The sequence below is a fragment of the Ambystoma mexicanum genome, chromosome 2p (assembly GCF_040938575.1).
Source record: "Ambystoma mexicanum isolate Mex_15411 chromosome 2p, UKY_AmexF1_1, whole genome shotgun sequence".
In the NCBI taxonomy this organism is placed as follows: domain Eukaryota; kingdom Metazoa; phylum Chordata; class Amphibia; order Caudata; family Ambystomatidae; genus Ambystoma; species Ambystoma mexicanum.
Window position 1 is genome coordinate 665,775,453 of NC_090923.1, and position 25,175 is coordinate 665,800,627.

At 44.3% G+C, this 25,175-nt stretch overlaps 1 protein-coding gene across 1 annotated transcript; it reads right to left on the minus strand.

The window, feature by feature from the left end:
* Positions 1–616: 616 nt before the first annotated feature.
* On the minus strand, positions 617–2,297 carry LOC138567772 (interferon lambda-3-like). Its single transcript, XM_069646263.1, has 5 exons — positions 2,142–2,297; positions 1,833–1,910; positions 1,382–1,525; positions 986–1,066; positions 617–775 (listed from the first exon to the last, which is right to left on the minus strand). The coding sequence occupies exons 1-5, from the start codon at positions 2,295–2,297 to the stop codon at positions 617–619; spliced, it is 618 nt and encodes a 205-aa protein (XP_069502364.1).
* Positions 2,298–25,175: the final 22,878 nt, after the last annotated feature.

Genomic DNA, 25,175 nt, shown 5'->3' on the forward strand with positions numbered 1-25,175 from the left:
TTGAAAACCAAAAGGACCCATTCGAAATGGGTCAATGCATATAGCTGTTTGCCTAGGGATGTAAAATAATGAACAATAAATAACACATATTAATATTGCTCTGCATCAGTTGAAATGTGCATTACGAGTCATAGCATCTTTCAGCATCTGAGCAGCCTCACATCACCACTGCTTCCGCCGGAGAATGCATGTGCCCCGGCTGTGCCAGGCTCCCTGAGTGGAGGGCGCACCCCTGTGCCCTGTGAATGAGCAAGCTTTGCTGACCTTATGACCTATAAGCGAGATCTAAGTGCCACAGAGCTCCGCCTCAGCCACAGTATATGTGGTAAATATAATGCCGCACCATGCATGGCAGTGGAGGCAGCAGGGCCTAGCCCGTAATGATGGACAGCCACTTCTCCAGTGAGTGCACAGCTCAGTCTTTCTGAGTCTCCTGAAATCCGGAAGTGATGGAAATCATCGTTATGTAGATGGTGTCTCTGTAGTGAAGGCGTTGAGAAGTAGGCTGGAGTCTGTGATAACGGGTCTTGGTGTAACATTTGTGACAGTGTCACTGGTTCCAGAGGAGGATGAAAGCTGTAGAGCTCCTCTAAGGTAAAGGATTGGGCCACTGCTGTCATTCTTGCTTCTGATTGGCTGCTGTGATGCCTGTGGGCAGGGCCTGACGGTGCTGCATTTTGTCACACTCCTCCATGTACGCGGCACACTTGACGTCCTCGTTCAGCATCTGGAAGAGATTGAGGATCACGGTCTCCTGGAGGCACTCCTGGGATTCCTGGAGGGGACACAAGGGGCAAGTTACACACTAAGAGCGGCCTCCTCGATGCTTGTGATGTCATTCCTCAATCCTCCTGCTCATTACTCTGCCCGGTGGGCACCATCTGTCTATAGGGCACCTGCTGCCCTTTATGCCCGCTGTATTGATTCTGGACCTCATTGCTGCCATTTAAGCCCATCATGTGCTATTGGGTTCCCACTCTCTTACAATCTCTTTTTCTTTGTTGAATTTCTGCAGCCAGATGTCCAGGTGCGGGGAGGGCCGGCTCACGTGTGTTCTAGAGCTGCGCTAAAAAAAAATGGAGGAATTAAAGTTGATTTTGGAAGTTCTGGTGCCTTCTCAGCACCACCTGATACTCTGATGTTCTTACTGCTGAGGTGGTGGATGTTCATTTGTGTGGAGTTTGCCATAGACACACATGCATCAGTGTCACTGTTATGCCACGCACAGGGCACTCTTGGGTGCAGGTGCATGCTCTAGAAATCTAATTGCTCCCTAACACCTATGCAAAGGGCCAGTATGCATAGCATGCATATGTTCAGAACGTAGACAGGGTCTTGCTCAGCACACACAGTCTCTGGTTAGTCTGGGGCCAATACGTACACAGTGTCTCAGGTCCTCTCTGATGGCGACCAGCGTCTCCATGGGTTTGGACATATACTTGGACAGTTCTGGATTGCTGAAGTTCTTCAAGACTTGTACAGCCAGGCCCACCTTCTCCTCAATAAAGATGATCCTGTCTTGGACCTTAAAGAGAGGAGGAACAGAGCTGTGATCACAGTAACATCCCAAGGGAAACAGAGAGGACATGCGTTCCCCACACATTTACATGGGCCCTGGAGGTCAGTGCCTGGTATAAGTGGCCCTATAGGCTGAGAGATCTCACTACTGCTGAAGAGTATAACTGAGATCAGAGACTTTCAGAGATCTAGGGCTGTGTTGAGATCTCTCTAAAAGGAGAACACACAGCGTTAGAGTGAGGTGAGCCGATGGGGGCGTTTGCTAGATTAAAGGATCGGGTTCCCAGGTTTCATATGTCTCGGGTTTTCCTTACTGTAAAATGGAGCACAGACGGCCTCTGCTGCAGGAGCTTCCCAGAGCATCTCTGGATCTGTGACAGCAACGTCTCCTCCTGGGGCAAAAGGCAGAGATGTTAGAAAGAGCACTTTCCAGCAGCCTGGAGAGGATTTCAGACACACGGCTAAGAGCAGAGCTGGGATTGGAGGAGATGCCTCCAGCGGATGCTTCCCCTGGGTCACCATGTGTCGTTTCCATTATAGGATAATCTCCTGTGATTTATCGGATATCTTCACACACAGGGACATGCACCAGGCTTTCTGTGCCAACACATAGATCCACTTACGTATTTGTCCCTTAATTCCTGCACGGCTCTGAGCTGGGACGGGAGGAGGGTCTTGTAATGGGAGATGCGGCACTTTGCATGAGGCCTCCTGGGGAACGCCTCTGTGGTGAGAACGGTCAGGGCTGCCATGGCCAGGATCAATGCCTTCACATCCATGTCTGCACCCAGGAAAATAAGCAAAGCAAATTCAGTTTAGTGTTTATATCAATGTAGTTTATCATCTGAAGTTAATTTTTTTAAAGACTTTCAATAGAGCACATTTAAACACAAGGTGAAATGAACTACTACACTCTCCTTAACAGCCTGAGGTAACTGCAACACAATTAATAATGGGACTAATTCTGAGTTTGCCGGTATTCTGGCGGTAAATTACTGATATCACCACTTGGTTAGGTTGCATTACCGCTGGAGGTATTTCCTCGAGCGGTAATACCACCTGATTACAAGTGGCGGTTTGCCGGGGTAAAGCCCCATTTAATGGAGCTGGATTCCGTAGGGGATTTTTGCTGGTATTACGTTTGGCGGTATTACCAGATGGTAATACTGGCTATTTTCAGAGGTAAAACTCGTAATGAGCCCCATTGAGGGCCACTGAAAAGGGACTTGTGGAAGTCGGCCTCTGGTGGCAAGGGGGTGCTTTTGATTGACTATCAATCATGTGGCTGCCTCTATAGAGTATGGCAACCAGCAGAACCACATTCCCCCGACAGCAGGATTCTGACTCAAATCTATAAATCTTCCCCTTTTGCAGCGCTCTGCACATGATGCATTCTGTGGAAGCATAAATATTCTTCCCTCTGGCCTAACTCTGCATGCACAGGGACAGCGTCAGGGCCTTTCATCTTTTCAAATGAAAGGTGCCTCTAGCCTAAGAGGGCCCACAGCAAGTGGCCACATGTAGCCAGTCAGCTAGGGTGACCAGATTTTAAAAGTAAAAAACTGGGACACGGCAATAAACTGGGACACGGCAATAAACATAAATGTATGACTAACTCTTGAAAGTAGCTTTCAAGGCACTACACTTAAGTAGCGTTTGGAGGAGAATGGGGTTTAAGTGTAACTGTTCAAATAAACACATGTTGTGATTTATAACACACAACACTATCTTAAATTGTAAAATGCAGCATTTCTTCGTTGTGAGATTGTGCATTCCCGCCTGCCAGCTATGAAGAGCTGCTATAAAAAAGAAAGGGACCACTGCAGTTTCCAATGGAAACACAATCTTGAGAAAGGGGTACATAGCACCAAATTCCGGGACAGTGTCGGCAAAACCGGGACGTCTGGTCACCCTACAGTCAGAAGTCTTGTAAGACGGCAATATAATAGTTTCTCTATTTTCGTTCTGGGGCCCCAATTGTGCACTTTGTCGTGCTTGCATTCCAAGCTGTGTTTTCTCTTCCCACAAGAGTTACAGAAGTGCTATCACCCAATTGTCTTCTAACACTGGTTCCTCCACATTGGCCACTTGCTGACAAAGATGGCTTTAAAGCTCTTCAGTGGGAATTCAGTGTTTAAGCTCCCTGCTGGCAGACCATCTTGTGATAATCTGAGGCTAGTATGTTGCCTTTGTAATGTAGGCCCCCCTCAGGTACCTCAGACTGTTTCCCCCTTAAGCAGAGTGTCCCCAATCATCATATTGAAATGGGCCCCCACACATCTTCAGCCGTGCTGAAAGGGGCCTCTAGGGGTCCCTAACGTCTATAGAAACAAGGCGAGTCACCACACACGATAGATACGCCAGACACGAGGTTGTATTCCCAAAGCTAGGGTTTATTGCAAAGCAAAAGTCTCAGTTGGCCAACTCGGTCTCACGCCCCGCGACGTGTATCTCTAGACCTCGAGGGACGCAAGAGAGTGAATTACGAACATCAGTTACATATATACAAAATGCATATCAAACAATCAGCTATGACATGTTTAACACCCCCCTTTTATTGGGTTTCTTTGAACTTGGTGTGATGATGGAAATCTCCGACAACTATGACACCTTCAAACATCTATTCTAGTAACAATTTGCAATTTGTGAGTGCGGAGGCATCTTTCAGTTGTTGAATAGAACACTGCGCTTCTGTTCTTGGAAGCGAGCTACATATGGGGGGGAAGAGTTGCATTCCAAACCTTGCTATCTATTAGGTGCTATTCGTGTCCTGGGAGCCGACACGCTCTAGCGGGCTCAGCAAAGGGGGGCCGTAAGAAAAGCATAATTCAAGCCTTTAGCTGTATTATTCTAACATATCCTACCATATAACGAGACTGGCTGGCAGCTGCGAAATGATTAAATGCCCCGCAGCTCTGCTTCAAGGCTACATTCGGGAGGGAGCCGGGCATTCTTCCTGGCGCTGCCTACGTTTGTGTTTCAACAAACTCTTGTTATCCTCACGGCCCTGCGGCCTTGTCCTTCTTACGTGCAGACAACAATGTTTTACAGTCGAGCAGTGTAAGTGGAAAATATACTGCAAAGCAATAGGAACAGAAAGGAAACAAAATGGCGATACTTGTTACATCAAAATGGCCGTTCAGTGGCAAACTCAAAAACCTATATTCTGTCATATCGTGCATGAGACGGTTGGCCCACGGCCACCAAAATACGTTTGCGGTCACACAGTAGAGGTATCCATTTTTCTAGACTGACAGTGCCTGTGCATGCACATGTATTCTGTGACAGCTCAGATATCTCTCCCCCCAGTAGAGGGCTTCCTGTGATGCATATATATATGGGAGCAAGTTCATGCAGCAGTCTCTTACCTGTGTGCTGTGTGTTCTTTTTGTTGTGCGCTCTCTTCTCTCTCGGCTCCTCTCTTCTGGAGTGTTGCTGTCTCCGACATTGTCGCTACTTTTCATACCTGCAGTTTTCCCTTTTCGAAAATCAAAAATGCACTTTTATGTTTTTCTTTGGTTCCGAGGGAAACACCTGCGTGATATCACAGAGGTGATGACACAGAAGTGAAAATGAAAGCGGAGTTGTGGTTGTTTGGGTGAGGAATTCCTTGTGAGGACACCTCGGGTAAGGCACATGCCACATGCTTCGGTGCGTGTGGCCACTTTCTCGCAGCATGTCATTATTCTGCTATCAGAGCTCTCTAAAACTGCAGCAGGGCTCAAAGGTCACCTTTCCCGCGTTGTCTACACAGAGCTGCACCAGGGAAGTGAACCCGGACTCTCACAGTCTGCACAGAGGCGCGCCCCTAGACTTCCCCAGAAGGCGCAGAGGCAACTTAGAGTTTTCTGAGGACAAACAATCCGATTATCGTTTCAGGGCCTTTTCTTCCGCAGGACTTGTACAGTATGGGCCCAGAAGTCCTATCCAGCATGATGGGACTTGGAGAGGGGAGGGCTGTGAACTATGGGGAAAGTCCTATTTGTTTAATCTTGTCTAGGAAGTGCGCATGACCTGAGCAGACACAACCGACTCTGTGAATCACACCAGACCTTAGAGCAGTGGAGGCAGAGAATTTGCGGAGCACAGAGGCATACATGTTTTCTATGACTTGGAAAGAGTGAGCACGAGCCAACAAGACCAACGAAAAGGTTGGGTGAAGGTGCATCCCCCGGTATTCTGAAAAAAGGGGTTCATGAGCCACTTAGTATTTTTTTTTTTTTTTAAATAATGGTTTGAATTCAAGAATTTTGCAGGACACATTTCAGAAGAATTGGGGAAAATGCCAAAGAATTTACAATCGTTTCAGTAGGGTAACTCATGCAATACTCCAATAGGTGCCAGATCACCAACAGTATGCCAGGTCACCAACAGTAGAGAGTAGCATTTTACAACCCATTACCAAGCCGACTGTGCCCAAAGAAAAATCATGTGGACTGTCTAAACAATATGAACCATCAATGCCGCGCTTTCCAGCTGGCTGTGCCCACAGCATATTATAGTGCTGTTCAGCACAGTATTCAAGTACTGGCCCCTTTCATTCTGATGGTGCCCAAAGAAAGTTATGCTGCTTGTCTGAACCGTTTATGCCAGCATTGCCACTGTAAAACAAAGGTTCATGCTGCTTTTGCCCAAGCAGATCATGAACCTTCCCAACACATCACCACATCATATCATAAAAGTGCATCTACAAGTATCACATTTATTTTGTCCAAAATGTCTTTTTTTTCCTGCTTTAAATTCTCAGGTCAAAACGTAAACTCTATGGGGCTCTTTTTTGAGATCCTCGTAAAAAGGACAATGAAACCTGTTACATTTACATTTTCACGTGTATAGGTCCATACTGCCTTATTTTCCTCATATACACGGCGGATTGCAAAAGAGAAGGGTGAAAAGACGGCATACATGCTTTTATGCCGCACTTTTGTGTTCCGCCGTGCAAATGAAGTAAGCGGAAGCCCAGGGAAGGTGAGGGACCACAGGGGTAGTCGAGGAGGCAGAGCAGAGATTACAAGAAGGCTTGGAGATTTGGATAGGGGAGGATAGATACAGTGGTGCCTTACCATGGATAGACTTGTGAGTCAGGAGAAGAAATTTAAATCTGGCCCTTTTTTTCATCGCCTGCCATCCAGGGATGAGGGAGTTCAAAGGGAGTCCCAATAGCGAAATTAGTGATCTTGTCGAGAGGACAGAAAGCATAGTTGGGGAGGCCAAAGAGGATGCTGGCACAGAAGTCCAGTTTAGAGAAGACACGAGTGGTTAATAGATACTTGATGGTGTTGAAAGGATGGAGGTGTATGATTTTCCTAATATTTAGGAGTTTGAGGAGAGCTACTGTTCCACTTTTGGAGACGAAAGTAGAAGGCTTGAATAGGGTCATAGATGATGCCAAGGTTTCTAGCTGAAGAAGAGTAGGGGAGAGTGTGAGATGGGAACTGGCTAGGAAGAGGAAGAAATTAGAGCTTTTGGCTAGGACGAAGAGCACCTCTGTTTTGGTAGAGTTTAACATTAGAGAGTGCAAAGACATCTAATATTTAATGGAAGAGAGGCAGTTTGAAATTTTGATTGAGAGATCAGAGGAGAGTTCAGGAAAAGAGAAGAAGATTTTGGTGTTGTCTGCGAAGAGTTGGTACAAGAACTCAAAGGAGGATATTAGTGCCCTACGAGCAGAGGTGTAGAGTGTAAAGAGGAGCAGACCCTAGAGTCTGTGGAACACCAACAGTTAGAGGAGTGAGTTGGAAGGTTTTGTTGCTCCAGGAGACAGAGAATTGGTGAAGTGGAAGATAGGATTTAATTCAGCAAGGGCTCAATTGCGAATCCCAAAAAAGAAAAAGAGTATTAAGGATATCACAGTGATGGACAGTGTCAAAGACAGCAGACAGTTCAAGGAGAATCAGGATAGAGAATTGACTGAAGTGCTTAACAGAGACCATGCAGTTTGACAGTTTCATGAGAGCAGTTTCTGTGGAGTGACAGGAACAGAAACCTGTTTGTAGTGGGTCTCGAAAGTTGTGGATGTCTAATAAATGTGTAAAATGGTTAAACACAGCCCTTTTGAGCTCTTTAGAGTAGTGCAGAAGGTGTGACAAAGGGTGAAAGTTAGCTGGTAGGATCAGGTCATCTCTTTGCTTTTTTAACAGAGGGATGGCTGTGACTGTTTTGAAAACAGAGGCAAAGTCAGCAGAGTCAAAGGACAGGTTGAAGCGTCCAGCGAGGTGAGAGGCCACTAAAGGGGCAATAGGCTTGAGTAGCTGCGGATCAAGGGTGTCTGATGGGGCACAAGAGGGGTTAGCCTTCATCAGTAGAGACAGCACTCCTTGTTTTATTTACTAATCATGAGCTGACAAGGTTGCAGAAGTCCATATAAAAAAACACTTAAGCCAGGAAGAGTTATGAATGCAAATGCATGCATATTTTGAACACACCAACAGGGTTCTTGAATAGACATACAAGTTTCATGGGTCACTATTGCATCTAACAGACTCTGTCTCTCTCCATCCATTGATATGCAGGGATAGAAACATTCAGACCTGACACTTCCTATCAATTTTTCCAAAGCCCTTCACTGACATCTAACTGGCATTACACCAGCCCCAGCAGCTTCTCTATGGCAATGTCTCATTGCCAAACACACTCCAATATGCCAAGCTTCAACATGATTGCATCTACCCTGCCTGACGCTATCCCAGCTCCTTCTGCCTTTCTGAGAACACTCTAACAGGGTGTGCTGTGTTTTTCTCTCAGCCTTCTCTTTAGTTCACTGACCGCTGCATCAACACAGTATACCATTCCATCCTTGAAGACTGCAATGTATGTGACGATTTTAACATGTGCAATGCATGCCTCTCTGAGAAATCTACAAAGCAGGTGCACAGGCAGGCACAGGTAAAGCATTGCAGAATTTAAGCATCAATGTTTTTGCAAAGCTTCATTTCATTTTTGCCTGAGGAACAGGTCAAGACTTTGAAAGCTCTAAAATAAATGACTTTGATAGCCTAATTAAGGTATAGCCATGTTGTTTTCTTTCAGATCAAACATTTTACTCTAACCTTGCCTAACAGGGTACCAGCTGGGGGTTCCTCAAACCTGTACCCCAAGTGTGGCAACCTGCTCCACATCGCTCCTCTCAACTCTCACTCTGCTGTCGAAGACTCCTCTGCCATCTGCCACCTGCTCTAAGAAATTGACCTTGATGTCCTTGCTCTCATGAGACATGGTTCACGGAAAGCTCTGTCACAGATTTTGACACTCTCCTCCCTGATGGCTACAAGATCCTCTCCAAGTGAAGAACAAACCGATCCGGAGGTGGAGTAGCTCTGATCTTTCCTGAGTGGGTCCCTGCTTCTGTCATTCCTATGCCGGCCTACTCCTCCTTTGAATGCCTGGTCTGCAGGCTCACTAGCTCTCCTGGCCCCTCTCTGACTTTGGTCACCATCTACAAGCTACCTGGCCAGGTTGCCCTCTTCCTCTCAGAGTAGGCTGACCTCTTCTCTTCTCTCTTTGCCTCTACCTCTCAAAGCCTCTCATTGGAGACCTCAACATCCATCTGGATGCTTCTAAACCCTCCTTTGGGCTCTTCCGCAACCTCTGTGACACTCTCACTCTCCATTCTAGCCTCTGGTCCGACACACTCTGCCAGACACACCTTGGCTGTTCTCATCTCCTCAGACATCCCCCTCTCTAACCCGCCCATCACTCCCCTCTCCTGGACTGACCACTTTCTGTTTTCCTCTCACCTGAAACTCTCTGTCCCTAAGGCAAATCCCACCCCAGCACTGCCACCTAGCTTCTCGGTCATTCGGCCCATGAATTGTGTGTCAGTGGATGCCTTTGCCTCTACCTTCTCTGTCCCTCCTACTCCTGCGGCTGACTCAAACTCTGACACAGCCCTCTCTAACTTACATCTTTCTATATCCAACACTCTGAACATCCTTGCTCCCATCATGAGAATCAGTCTGAAGACTAACTCCAAGTGCAACTCTTGGTATGACTCTGACCTTGCCACCCTGAAACGCAGGTGCACAGTGGCTGAGAGGAAGTGGAGGGCTTTGGGTGCATCCTCTGACAAACTGGCCTGCTCCAAAGGCAATACAGACTCTCCGTCCTGTCCAAGAAGGAGAGTCCACATCCAAGCCTGCATCTCTGCAGCCTCTAACAACAATGCCAAACTCTTTAAAATCTGCAAGGATCTGGCCAATACTTCTGCAGTCTCCACACCTCCTGTTCCATCCCAGGCCCCATGTACGGCTCTGGCTTCTCACTTCAACTCTAAAACTTAGCATATCCTGTCCTTGCTCTCCTCTTCCTCTCCCTCTACCTCTCACAGTGCCCCTCTAGCCACCTCTCCCGCTCCTCCTCCTTTCTCCTCTTTCTCTCTGACAACACCTGACAAGGTTTCTAGACAAGTCCCATAAGTGTCGTTCAAACAGTTGCTCCCCTGCTCCTCCAAAACCATTAAGCAACACATTGACATCCTTGCTCCAGCCTTGGACAATTTCTGCCATCAATCTTTCACCACTGGATCTTTCCCCTCTCTCCTCAAGCACTCCCTTGTGCACCCGTTCCTTAAGAAGCCTTCTGCCAATCCTTCCTGTTCAGCAAACTATCGCCCAATCTCTATCACTCCATTCCTGGGCCAACTCCTGGAAAAGCTGGCCATCTCCGAGCTTGCTCTCCACACTGAATCTGTTGGTTGTCTCGTTAACAATCAGTCTGGCTTCAGAGCAGCCAGAAGAATGGAAAATGCTCTCCTGAATACCCGTGAATATCTGCTCTCAAATCTTGATTTCAGCCTTACTTCTGTCCTCATCCTCCTTGACCTTTCCTCTGCTTTTGACATGGTCAAACACTACATCCTCACAATCGACTCAGTGAGAACCTGGGCATCACGCATCAGGTTCTGGAGTGGTTGACCTCCTTCCTCCTGGACCAATCCTCCCAAGTCCAACTTGGGTCATTTCTCTCTACCACCTCTCTCCACATGTGGTGTTCCCCAGGGCTCTAACTTCACACCCTGGCTCTTCAATGTCTATTTGGTTCCTTTGGCCCATCTGATCTCTACCTTCACCTCTAACTTTCAGTGCTATGCGGATGACACTCAGCTCTCTTCCAGGCTCCCTCGGCCTCCTCTCCTATCTTCCTAATTCCTGACTGTCTATCCGCTATTCAAAATTGGTGCACCCCCATTGATCTCTGCCCTAATGCCAGTAATACAGAGATCCTTCTCATTGGGACGCGTGCTCCTGCTTTTTCTCTCTCACTCACTCTGGCTGCCGTTCTTGGGCCCTCTTCCTTCGCCTTCCCCTAAGGCAAAAACCTTGGTGTCATCATCGACTCCACTCTCTCCTCTCTGCACATCACAGACCTTGCCAAGAAGGACCACTACCATCTGCACCTCATCACAGGGACGTCATTTTGGGTCGCCAGGGGTAGCACCTGCGACCCCTGAGGTCTCCCTTGCTACCCAGGTGGTCTCCCTTGCTACACCTACAATAAAAAAGAACAAAAAAAGAATCCTTTTTTTCTTTTCTTTTTGTTAATGGAAGGTCCTGGGCTGGGCCCAGCACCATGTGGCTCTTTGTGTTTAGCATGACTGGTTTTCTTGTTCAGGCCTCTTTAAAAAATAGAGGGTTCCAAGGGTGAACCACTTAGAGGCGTTACCCTAAATACGAAACTATAGGAATAACAAATAATTTGTCTTTCTGGAATTCTATACAATAATTGCTAGACTTATTAAAGGTTTATTTCAGTCACACTTCAAGAGGTGAGTCTCTGATTTAGTCTGTTCTTAAACACCTCAAATTCACAATGCAGACAAAAAGCATTTAGAATATAATAAGCATTAATTTCGGACTATGTATTTTGCTTTTTGCAAGTTGCACTTATAGTAGTTTTTTTTCCTACTGTTGTCTCTGTTATTATCATCACAAGACATGCCATCTTGGAGTCCTCGGTCACTTGACAAAATCCTTGTTATTATTATTATTTATTTATTATTTATTTATTTGTTTAGTTTTGAAGAAACTTTACAAAATGACACTAATATCACAATACAATAAAAAACACAGTATATCAAAAACACAGTATAACAAACACTGTAAATCAAATCCAAGTCAAATCAAGTCAGATCAAATCCATTATGACAATAAAACAGTAAAAGACTAAAACAAGTACAATCTATCATACAATAATAAAACCGAGCATTTACCAGCAATTTACCAGCAATTACCAACCATTTCGTTCAGACAACCCATTAGTGCACTTTACACTATCTAACCGTTTTTTAGTAGTTAACCACAAATAATACATAGCGATATGGACTTTTTGGCTGTCCGTGTTGAGACAATAAGCCCAAAAATGATCACCCTTTATGTATTCCAAATTGTGAACAAATGGTCCCAGCCACTTCATATATTCTGGGCCCAATGTCCTACATTCAGTGAAAATATGTTTGGCATTCTTTGGGCTAAGTGCATTTTGACACAAACGACACAAACAACAGTATCTGTCTTTTTTAAGAAGGCCCATCTGTGGACCCATTACTGTTAGTATCTGTAGCTGATTTATCCTCAGCCTTAGCCTAAATGCCCGTATACCCCTATTTGGGCATTGTCTAAGGTAGGCTTGAGGCTGCAGATAACTATGCACAATATTTGACATACATGCCTAACTCTGTAGAGACTCTACATGCCTATAATTTGCCAACCAATCCCACTGTCTTAACTTTTTTGAAAAAACCCTCTTCAGTGTAGCGTAGGGTGTGCCCCTGGTAAAAGCAGGGAACCATCCTATGTCTTTGAAGAGGTCATGGACCACCAGACTAAAACTGTCTCTACCATGTACCGGGGCAGCCAGGAGACTGAGCAGTTGACATCAAGGATTTGTATGGATTTTGATGTATAAAAGCCCATGTCTTCTCAACAATTCTCCTTTAAGAGAAGTCAAACCAAATTCGAGTCTTACATACTGAATTGTTGCAGATGGCCTGAGTCTCAACATTTCCTTGTGCCTAAAAGCTTTTTTAAAGTGTAGAAATGTTTGCCCATAGCACATAACCTGGCCCTTGATTTCATTGTGCCACAATGAATGCCTTGTTGTAATATGTCTATCTTTCCTATCTACATGGCATGCCGTTCATGATGTTTGTTTGCATGTATGAGGTAACGAGTGCCCAGAGTACGGGATGCCATGTGAGGCCAACCTATGAAGTCTGAAAAGTAAATCCACGCAGGCTTGACATGTGGCCACTTTGCACCAGACCTGCAGATGAACTGGCCTGCTGTTAAATCTGTTACCAGTTTAATGGTATCCACTACAGAGTGTAATTTGCTTTCTGACTTTGAGAACATTCAGACATGTAATTGATCATTTTACTACAGCCAGTAAGTAAGCTGTAGCTGGTAAAATAGCTCAGTGGGTAGATTGCTCGCTGCAGTGACTTGTGTGTGATCAGCAGGTTCGAATCCCACCAAGGTCAACTCAGCCTTTCATCTGTCTGAGGTTGATAAATGAGTACCGACATAGGTTGGGTGATATTTTATGTATGTTTGTTCGATATAAAGTGTGTAAGGGCAAGTGCTATATAATAACACATCATTATCATTTGGCCTTGGACGTCTGCTTGCATTCACAGTAATTTGGTAATATGCGCCTATACACACGAATATTAATTATACGTTTAACAATACATATGGTGATCCATTCTTGTATGAAATGTATATCACGTTACAGTGATATCGTAGTCATATTTTTCATAGTGAACTTAGGAACAATGCTGTGGGATGCTACGTCCTATTTTGTCAAGGGCTGAAAAGTCGTGTTCCATCACTTCCTGTACTGTCACTTCAGGATGGGGTCAAATGGCATCACGTCATGTGATGTCATCAGATGTCAAGTGTCGTGTTATGTCACTTCCGCCAGCCCTGGCCTTTTGGTGGAATGACGTCCCTGCCTCCCCAGAGCTATTCTTAATTTTCGACTTTCCCCCAGACGCTCACTGTCTCCAGAGCCCTGGTTCTCTCTAGTCTGGACTACTGCAACAGCCTCTTTCCCAATCTGTCTTCCTCTACCCTCCGCCCTCTGCAACTAATCCAGACCAGGACTTATCCTTGGTCTCAAGCCCAGGGACTGTATCTCTCTCTTTGTCCAGTGGATCCCAATGGCTGGAAGGATCAAGTTGAAGACCCTCTGCATGATCCACAAGACTTTCTGGGGCCGGAGTCTGTACTACATCCAACTCTCTCTTTCAAATGTCCTTCCATCTCAAGCCGTTCGCTCAGCTATCTCCAACACTCTGAGGGTCAGACACTTCTCCAGGCTGAGAGTGGGGGGTATATATCTCTCTTTCTGGAATGGCCTCCCTTTTGTATTTGCATTTTGTTTATTTGTATTGCGCACCTGGCCCAAAGGCATCTCGGTGCACTTCTTAGGGAGGGGTAGCAAGGAAGGTACATACAATAACCAAGAGTTAACAGATTGGCAAATACAGTATTGAAAGACAGATGTACAAATAAACAGCAAGGCAGTGTATACAAGTTGGTGGACATATAAACACAGGACGCACAGTTACTCGTATATTGTAGAGCGATTACTCATAATGAAGGAGATGATGGTGTGGATACGGCAGATTACATGATTGATGTAATGAGGTCCTGCTCGGTGAGCCATGATTTGGATTTGTTCTTAAAAGCCAGGTAAGATGGTTCGGCTCTTAATGTGACTGGTAACGTGTTCCAGAGTTTGGCGGTGAGGACAGGGAAGCTAGAAACCCCCGCTTTCTGGAGCTTGAATCTCGGTATCACCAGTAAGTGGTCTTGCGTAGATCTTAGCGGTCTGTTAGGCATGTAGGTGGTGAAGCGGTTAGCAAGATAAATAGGTGCCTGGTTAGTTCTAGATTTGTAAGTAAGTGCAATTGTTTTGAGTGATATTCTAGAGGCAATAGGAAGCCAGTGTAAACTGCGTCATGTGTAACATATGCGAGATTTCCTGGAGATATTGATGGCCGCACTTATGGCATTGTTCTGCATGACTTGGAGTTTGTTGATGTTTCTCTGGCTAGTACCGAGATATAAGGCATTACAATAATCAATTCTCACCATAACCAAGGTTCTGGCGATGGTAATGCAGTTAGAAGCTGTTAAGAAGGGTCTACATGCTGTTATAAGCTTACAGGTGTAAGGAGAAGCCGAAACAACAGCATTACTTTGTTGTGTAAGTGACAGAGTGGAGTCAAGGTAGATACCTAGTGTTTTTGTGTCCTTGGAGACGTTGATAATGTTCCCGTCAATGGTGAAAGATTTGAAGTTGGGATCCAATTTACTGAGTCTAGTGTGAGAAGTCCCTGCCCATCTCAAACTTGAGCCGAACCACCTAAAGTTCCGGAAGCATCTCAAGACCTTCCTTTTCTCCTCTGCTTTCTCTCTCTCCCTCCCCTGCTGACCTACCTATCTGCAGCGCTGTCTGGTTGCTTGGCTACCCTCACAGTTTTACTGGGTACTAAGCTCCTCCATGATCAGTCTCCTGTGCACTGCCTCTGGGCCTACCACGCACTTAGTGACTGTAACTGTAATCTCTACAGTCCCCTGTCTCCTTGCACTTACCCAGAGCCGCGCTGCCCTGGCTGCACTTACTCAGAGCAATGCTGCCCTGAGTGCACTTCCCCCTCTCCCTTCCCCCTGCACTTTGCGTTGTCTCACTTGCACAATCTAAATGACACAAGGCCTAGTAAGATCACTTGTCTTGTCCTCCCTCTGTCTTCCCTCCCTTGTCTTGTCGCGCCTAGAAACACTTGTGTACAGGCGCGTTATGAATGACCTATATCATGTCAAGCAAATTGAATTTAAAATGTAAGATACCACAATGAATAACACCAAAATTACCTCTCCTTTCTCAGCAAATGTAAAAGGCAATATCTAGTACCAAGAGGACTGATCCTCAAGAACCCTCTGGCTTTGACCTACAAGACAGGATTCTCAGAACAAACATGCATCAGCTCATCACAAGGAGTATGAAACAATCTTATCAGTGGTTGCTACGATCACAGATGGATGACAGAAGAGCCGCGGATCAAAAATATCCTTGACACAGAGGCACTGAATGCACATACATGGAACACATGTGACTTATTTTAACTTCACTCATTCTGAGCAGAGAGCATGAATATATCTCTTAACAAAGAATTCCGAACATACTTTGAAAACTAGGCCTTTACCGTTGTGCAATAGAAATTGCAAAATTGTGAATCCCTTATGTACCTATATCTTATACTTTCCATATGCAGGCTGCTTCGATCTGATATGTTAAGCTCTATACAGTCCCTGCGGCTAGAGGTGCAGGGCTGGTATGGGCATGAAGTGAAATAATAAAGGGAATACATAAAGCAGCTCCTTGTCTTTCTAGGTCTGTGCAGGCATTGGTGTAAATCCTGCACTTCTTACCACTTACAGTGAATACATGACTTTGGTTGTAAGTGCTTTTAGGCACTCGAAGTGCTGATGTGCTCATCACACCGTGAAAGCATGGCCTGTCATCCCTTTTCACTCATACGTAAAACACAACCCAGGCAATCTGTAGAACTCCTGTAACTCAAGGGATTAAGGATATGAACCTAAAAACTCTCCAAAATTTCTGTGCAGCTCCTGTTGTTCTAAACAAGTATTTAGGGAGCTAAAATGGCGTGTGCTACCACAAGAGCCCATTTATATAGATATGTATGACAATGGAACTACTGCAGACAATGTATGTTATTTATACAATGAAAAATAACAGGAAGTTGTGAGGGAAAAGTGGCAGGCGGCTGTGTATTTCGCAGGTGAAACTGCAGCTGTCACAGCATGTTCTTCTGAAGTGTTCGGTGCTTGAGAGTCTCTTTAAACAAGCCCTTCTACTGGAAAAGACCATACAATCTCGCAGTGTAACGTGAATCTAGAAACCGGCCCATGCAAAGTAGAGAGTATGCTGCCCGTTTGAACATCTTATCAGGGATTACATCTGTAACGTTTTATTTGTTGTATGATAGAAATAATTGTATCTATGATGAATAAAATATGGCGCTCCTTGTAGTGGAATGCAATTTGTGATGTGTGTTCCACAAGAAGCATCATTGATAGGTCCCCCAATACTCCTGCCTCAGTTTTCTTTGTCCTCATACCCATTACCCAACCTCACTCTTCCTCATCATCAGTACCCCATTTCCTCCCCACACTTTTTTGTGTACCCCATTAGTACTCAATTATGCATTGCTCACTCTTCCTACTCTAAGTACCCCATTACCCCACCTCACACTTCTTCATCCAAGAATCCCATTGCCCCAGCCTCACTCTTCCTTGCACATCCCCTGCCACGGTCCCTCATGTACATCTTTGTTATAGACCCTTGCATGCATCCCCATCACAGTTCTTAATGCGCATCACCCGGCACAGACCCTCATGCGCATCCCTCATCACAGTCCCTCATGCCCGGTCCCTATCACAGTCCCTCATGTGCATCCCTGGTCACAGCGTCTCATGTACATCACCCTTCACAGTTGCATGCTCACATCCCATATTAGTCTATTGCATACATTCCCTGTCGCAGTCTGTAACGTGCATCCCCATCACAATGCCTCGTGTGCAACACCGCTACATCCCTCACATGCATCATCATCACAGTCCCTCATCACAGTCCCAAATATACATCTTTGTCAAAGTTCTCTTCCTTGTCCCATTTCCCCCTCCTACGTCTCATTGGGTCCGGAAGGGGGACTTGGGTCATGGTTAAAGGCCATGTCTTGTCCTTCAGTCATCTTGGATCACGTCAATCTCCAGCTGAATGCCACAAGAGCCATTTCTGGGAGTCCCAATCAGGAAGAAATCGACTCATCCCAGCAACACCAGGGTACAAATCAGTGAGACCAACCACTGATGGACTAGGCAATCAAGTGACGAGAGTTTGTGTGTCATCCCGTGTGGTTTTCTTCACTTTCTCTCTGTTACTTCACACACAGTGGCCATCTTGGATTGGTGACATCATTACATCACGTCCTGTGCCATCTTGGATTGGTAACATAACTTCATGCAGCCATCTATGATTGGTGACACCACTTCCTGTGGCCATCTTGGATCAGACTAATCTCCAGCGGAAAGCCACAAGCGACTCCTCTGGGAACCCCAATCAGGAAGAAATGGCCTCTTACCAGCAATACCAGGGACAGAATTAGTGAGACTATCCACTGATGGGCTAGGTGAGCAGGTGACAAGAGTGTGAGTCATCACTTCTGAACTGCCTATGGGCGTCCAACGAGAGGTATCCCAGTTAAGGGCAGATCAGTGAAGGGTGAAAACCAGCTGTTGATCAGCCTCGTTGCCTTAGCCTATGAGCCTTTGCTTTGCTGTGTCTTCTACTTGTCTGGAAGTACCTGTTATTGCTTCTTCTCAGGCTCACCCTCACCATGCCCTTCTAATGCTATCTCTTCCTTTCCCTTCTACTTCTGTCTACACTCTCCTCTGCTCAGAACCATCTGAACTCTCTCCCCTATCATATCTTCCCCGCCACGCCACCTCTAATTTCACTCCACTACTCTCCTATTAACAAAGACGACTCCAACTCTGACTTCCATTACACTTCATCGTCTACACCACACTCATTTTCTATTTTCTTTGGAATGCCAGTCTCTCTGCAATAAATCCTCCATTACTTCTGACTTCTCCCTTTCTCATCCTCCTTCTCTTCAGATCAATACCCTTACTGAAACCTGGGTAATTCCCTCTGGCGCTGCAACCCTAGTTGCCCTTCATGGCCGTGCCTACACTGTCCCTCACTCTCCCAACCCCACTGGCAGGGTTGGTGGTGTAGGACTGTTTCATCCTCCAAACTTCCTCTCTCCCCTACTCCCCTACCTCCGACCAATTCTCGCTCATTTCAAAATGCTATCTCCACAATCACTGCCCCCTATGGCATACATATTATCTCTCTCTACCGGCCACCTAGTCCGGTAGATCAATTTGTCCATCACCCTTCCCAACGAATTGGCTCTCTCACTCTCTATGAACGCCTCATTGTCAATCTTGATTTCAACACCCCTCTCTGCTGCTCTATCCACTGGCTTAAGCACTCTTCTCCTTAACCACTCACTCTCTTCTGTCCACTCTCTGCCCACCCATTCAGAGTTTAAAAGAGTTTAAGTACTTTAAAGTACGCTGTTCGCTGTGGCACACATTGCAAAAACGTTCGAAAATCGTTTTGTTTCCTGGGAAGACTTTTGTTTGAAGTTCCACAGACATTGCTTGCTGCAGAGGACTGCTTTCTGGAGGAGGACGTACTTTTCTGTGACACAGAAGTTGCCTGACCTAGAGAGTCAGTGATTGGTGTGGTGTTATTGAACCCGCCCCCTGACAGTCCCTCCCAGCAACTACAAATACCCAGGGTGCAGCGCACCTGCGCGCGCACCTTTAAGTACTTTAAAGTACGCTGTTCGCTGTGGCACGAGTTGCAAAAACGTTCGAAAATCGTTTTGTTTCCTGGGAAGACTTTTGTTTGAAGTTCCACGGACTTTGCTTGCTGCAGAGGACTGCTTTCTGGAGGAGGACGTACTTTTCTGTGACACAGAAGTTGCCTGACCTAGGTGATTGCTTTTGGCTCTGTTCAAGCTGTTTTAAACGTAAAATGTCATCACGCCATCACGCTGTGTTAATGCACTGATTAGCTTGAATTAGCACACTTTATTGGTAACGTGCGTTTCCGTGCTAACACGGTATCCCTTTCTCTTTGATTCCTAGAGAGTCAGTGATTGGTGTGGTGTTATTGAACCCGCCCCCTGACAGTCCCTCCCAGCAACTACAAATACCCAGGGTGCAGCGCACCTGCGCGCGCACCTTTAAGTACTTTAAAGTACGCTGTTCACTGTTAAGTGAGAACGGAGAACGGTGAGCATGTATTCTAGTTCTAATTAGATAGTGCATCTTAAGAGGTTTTTTGAGATAAAGCTTGCTTGGGTGGTGTAGGCAGTCTATGCTTATGCTTACATAGGGTTGAATTCAAAGTATTAAAACTAACAGTGCTTCCTAGATCGATTATCGTGAGTGCTGAAAGTGTGCATGGTAGTATATCTCCAACACTGACTTATTCTTTGAAGTAAGTGCAGAGGGGACTGGAGGGGTAACTTATTGTCTTGTGTCTGACGTAATAATTATTTTATGCTGCATCACCTATATACTTTAAAGTCTAATATGCCGTCAAAATTGGAAACCCTTAGACTGGTACAGCGGCTAAAGTACACGCCACTTAAGGAGAAACAAAATAGTGCCATACTGAAAAGTTTGGCAGGAGGAGCTTTGACCGCAGTGTCCTCAGATATCCGCTCCTTCTACCCAGTGAGCGCAGGAACTGTCCTTATAGCCGATGCAAATATAGAAACTGTGGCTGCTACAGATGTAAGTAGTCCATTGAAGGGAGTTACTCCTGCACCCACAATGGAGGCATTAGTGACTTCTATCCCTTTGTTGGAAACACTTAGCCCCAGTCTCATTCATACCGTACCGGATCAATTGGTGATGGCTGCAAGCCTAGGTTCTAGTGCACCGTCGCTAAAAACCGCTAACACTAGTTCGGTTACGAATCTCATTGATTTGGTTACGAACTGTTCAGCTGAGAATAATTCCTCAGCACAAAACAAAAGTTCCATTATGTTAGCTGACAGTGAGTCTAGCAGTCCTATAAAAAACATTTCAGCATCACAAAATGAAGCTATCCCTAACCACACCCCAGTGAATGCGAGAATCCCTAAAGAAGGGACTGGGGATATCAACGAATCTCACTATTCCTCTCTCTCACAATATCCTACTTTATTCTCTGCTACAGCTCCTATCACTTCACCATTGTCAATCTCATTTTCCGAACATTCACCGGTGAGAGGCTCTGATAAAAAAAAATCCCCTGTGATAAAGTCAGTAATGGAAACTACATTACAGCCCACATTAGTGGCCATGAATCTGGCCCTTACTACGATATTCAAATTGTATGAGCACATTGATGCGAAGTTACACTCACAGACAGCCACACTCCACACTATAGCTAAAGAACAATTAGAGACTAACATAACCCTACATAAGCTCTTTACACAACGTCAAACATTGCAAAAAACCTTTGAGGACAGCCAAACATTGATATCGACACCCGCCACTTTGGCAAGCCCTAAATTGAAAGGAAAAGAGCTGAATTCACTGAAATCTGTGAGCCCCCGATTCTCCCATGTTGAGATCTCGGACTCTTCAATGATTTGTGTCTGTACTCAAACTGTAAATGACAATCTGACTTCGGATGATAATGCAAGTGTTAGTATGTCCACTATCAAAGAATCAACCTTTATGCCTTTAAATTCAGTAGGTACAGTTGTGGATTTTGGTATTTTTTCTAAAACTGCTAGCGCATCACGGAAACAAAATAAGGACGTAATACCCGTCAAAAAGACGAAGAATCACAAGAATCCTTCATTGCCCACTAGCACCGCATCCAAATCATTTATTAAAAGTTTAACTCGACCTAATAAACAAATTCTAGATGTAAGTGCTGCCATCAGCAAGAAATATGTGAACATCAGTAGGAAAAAAGTAAATAAAATTAAAAATGATACCTTGCCTCCAGTCACTGACTTGGCACCCCGAGAGCCTTTGGATGAAATTCTAGAGGCAATAAAAACAAATGAGATCCCGACAAGCAAAGATCTTACTGAAAAAGGGGCTACTCTTGCTCTAAATCAATCACTAGTGCCACCCGACCAGTGTGCCATTGACATGTCTAATATGCAGGATAAAAGGCTTGCTGACATGGAAAGGTTAATGCTGCACTTTTTCTCTGGTCCAGGAACTGCTAATCAATCAAAAGACAATGCAATCATATCTGGTTCACAAAAGCAATCTGGTACACATCTCCAAGATGTTAAGGGGTCGGAGAGAAATTTACTTACACCCATCATAAGTGAGAACACTAAAAGTCATTCTGAGCATAACACCAAAACAATTCAAAATAGCCGGCAATTTTCAAAACCTCCTCCTTCCCACACATTAATAATACAGTGTAGATCCGATATAAACCAGAGATACGATCTCAACAGGACCTCTGTTTTGAACATTCTAACTGATGTCATCTCTTTGGAGGATGTATCAACCACAGACATAGATAGGGTTGACTTTCTCCATGAAAATGATCTTACGAGTGCTAGATTATGGATACGATCAGGAGCTATTCTAAATCTTATATGGCAGGCTAAGGATGACATCTATAGCTTGGGCTTCACATTGACTTATGAATCCTATGCAAACTATAGCAGCTTAGTGGATAAGTTTGCAGGAACTTTGACACCGAACCTGCAACTTTCGACCAGAAATTCCAACAACAGAGATAACTTACAGACATCAAGTAGAGCTTACCAAAGCCGTGTTAATCCACAACATCAATGATGTATCGAGAACTCATAGCCATTAAGAACTGATTCCATCACACCCTTATCTCTCCTATCTTGGAATACCCGAGGTCACAGCCATCTGTTTAATAACACTTCGAGTGGATTGGATGATTTTGATATAATTGCATTACAGGAAACATGGTTAGGCACGCCTCCCGTATGGAATAACCACTCAATTGTTATTAATCCAGCCATAAGTCCTGCAAAAGGTCGACCAATGGCGGGACTACTTGTGGCTGTCAAAAATTCTAGTGGTTTAACTTTGACGAATTGGGTAACTCCAAGTCCATACATTCAAGTGGTCAAAATCGTGGTGTCATTTTATACCATGGCACTGGTGAATATATATTGGAATCATATGGCAAAGAGTGAGGATACTTTTTTGAACTAATGTATTCAACTATGGACATGATTGTGGCTGATATGTCTATTACATCTGTTATTATTGTGGGTGATCTCAACTTACATGATCTGTCTAACACAAAGTCTTCGTATAATGAGACGGAACGTAGATGGGTTGAATTCATGGAAGATAGGCAAATTTTACTTCTCAATGGTTCAGTAGAAGGTGATGTACCCGCTCAGCCAACTTGGCGAAGGCAAACCCAACATGCAACTTTGGACTATATATATGTAGATCATAACATGTTTACATGCGTAAAGAGCTTCAACATTCGGAAGCAAAATAAAAGTGACCATGAGCAGCTTATTATGTCTTGGTATTGGACCTACCTCATACCTTACCAACATCAGATAATATGAGTGGACAAATCCATATTAATAGTGGACGAAATCGTTTGATTTGGAATCACGATAAATTACAAAGTTTCTATGACAACCTAGCAACACACTGGTCCGGTAAAAACAGGTGCAGTCCGAGAAACTGTGATTATACATCTATACTACATCTATTTGTTGAGGTGAAAACAAAAAGCAATAAACCTGTTGTCTGTCACAAACATCAATATGACCCTGAGGTCAGAACAAGAAAAACTCTTTTAAGAAAAGAAATAAGGAATCTTACAATTAATAAATCACATAATCATTTAACATTAATAAAAACTCTTAAAAGCAAGTACCAGCATTGGATTAGGGCTCACAAAGCTCTTTTGTTACAACAGGACAGCGAAATGCTTCTTTGTGCGGTGGCTTCCAAGAACTCTCAAGCAATCTGACACTTGCTGCACAGAACATCTTTAACATCTCAATCATCCTTACAGATAAATGCTGTCCCGGAGCTGGTATGGATCAATCATTTCTTAGAATTATATGCTGCCAAAGATGAAAGTCCATACATACCATCATATGGCAGTTTGCCCAAAGATTTGTTGGCTTTTGACATATATGATATAAAATTCTTTATAGCAAAGTTGAGTTCTTCGAGGGCCCCGGCCCTGATGGCCTTTCCAATGTTACCCTGAAGACATACCCTGATATATGGGCACAAATATTGTTCTTAATATATCGCGAAGTTTGTGACACAAATCGAATTCCATATAACTGGAGGAAGTCTATAATTGTGCCTATTTTCAAAAAAGGCAATAGACAGTTACCCTCTAGTTATAGACCGATTGCTTTATTGGATATTCCAGCAAAAATATTCTCGCGAATTATATTGAGACAACTCACCCTGTGGATTAACAATCATACTTTGTTTGACCCACATCAGACGGGTTTTGTCCCAGGAATGGGCACTTCCATTAACCTCATATCCATAACAGCAATTCAACAACAAATGATTAAATCAAAACAACCAATATACTTGGCGTTTGTCGACTTCAAGTCGGCTTTTGACTCTATTAGCCAATCTCTAATATTGCAAAAGTTAACAGCTGCCGGATGTCCAGATGTCTTACTTTCCTTCATAACACAGTTACATACAGATACGACCATACAGATGAGACTTACAACAGTTGGCAAGTTGTCACTGCCTGTCCCGACATATCGTGGACTGAAACAAGGATGTGTCCTTGCCTCTACCATCTTCAATTTTTTTATTGCTGATTTGGGAGTAGAATTTGCATCTGTACAGTCAGACCCTCCGAAACTTGGTGCTGCCCCACTTCCGTGGCTTTTCTATGCAGATGATTTGTTATTACTGTCTAAAACTCCGGTTGGATTACAGAAACTATTAACCACTCTGCAAGAATACGCCATCAAAAATCATTTAGAAATTAACATTGAAAAAACTAAGATCCTATGCTGCCTTCCGAAATCTCGGACTAAAATACAAAAATTTAAATGGCACCTTAATGGTAAAACACTTGAGGTCGTTGACCAGTATACATATTTGGGCATACATGTTAACAATAATGTCACAGATCTACCATATGTTAGATCTGTAGAAATAAAGATGAAAACAGCAGCTGCCCAAGCTAAGATTATACAAGCGAAAATGGGAAAGTTTACTTTATCTGCTGCTATTACATTTTACTTACAAAAGGCTACGGCAATTACACTCTATGGGTCTGATACCAAAGCACCCAGATCGGAGAAATTTTGGTCTAAAATTGAAGGCTTTTACTGGAAAAGTATCCTTGGTCTGCCGAATAGCTTGCCTATGCCGATGTTACGATATGAATTAGGTCTGCTGTCACTATTTGGAATGTATACTTGGCGTGTAATAAACCTTTACAGAAAGCTGGTCATGGCTTCACATACAGAGTTGCTAATAAAGAAAATAGCCATGTATATGCTATTATCGAATCACTCTTTTCCAAGTACATGGAGAGAACTTGTTCAACATGTAATGGACGCAGCAAGCATCACAATAGAGCTCCTTGTATCTAACCCTACTAAAGCAAAGACTAAGATATGGGAAACTGATTGGATTAATACGATAGAACAGTACAAGCGGTACACATCATTTAAGGAAATCCCATTTGAATGTAAAAAGATGGGCAGGACCGAGTCTTACCTACTAAAATTCCCTGACGTCAAACTAAGACGAACATATTTACACTTTCGTCTAAATTTATCTAACACCAAACAAATACAGGCCCGAAGAAGGCTCATATCAAATGCTGAGAACTATTGTCGATTCTGCTGCGTTCAAAACCAGAAAGAGACTATGGAACATTTATGTACGGAATGCTCTGCTTTAACGTTGAAACGGATATTGTATTTCAAACCGTACTTTGAACATTATGGATCATTGACATCTAATGAACTATGGACAAAGCTTTATCATACTCGCCTCACTAAGGTTCAGATAGCGATT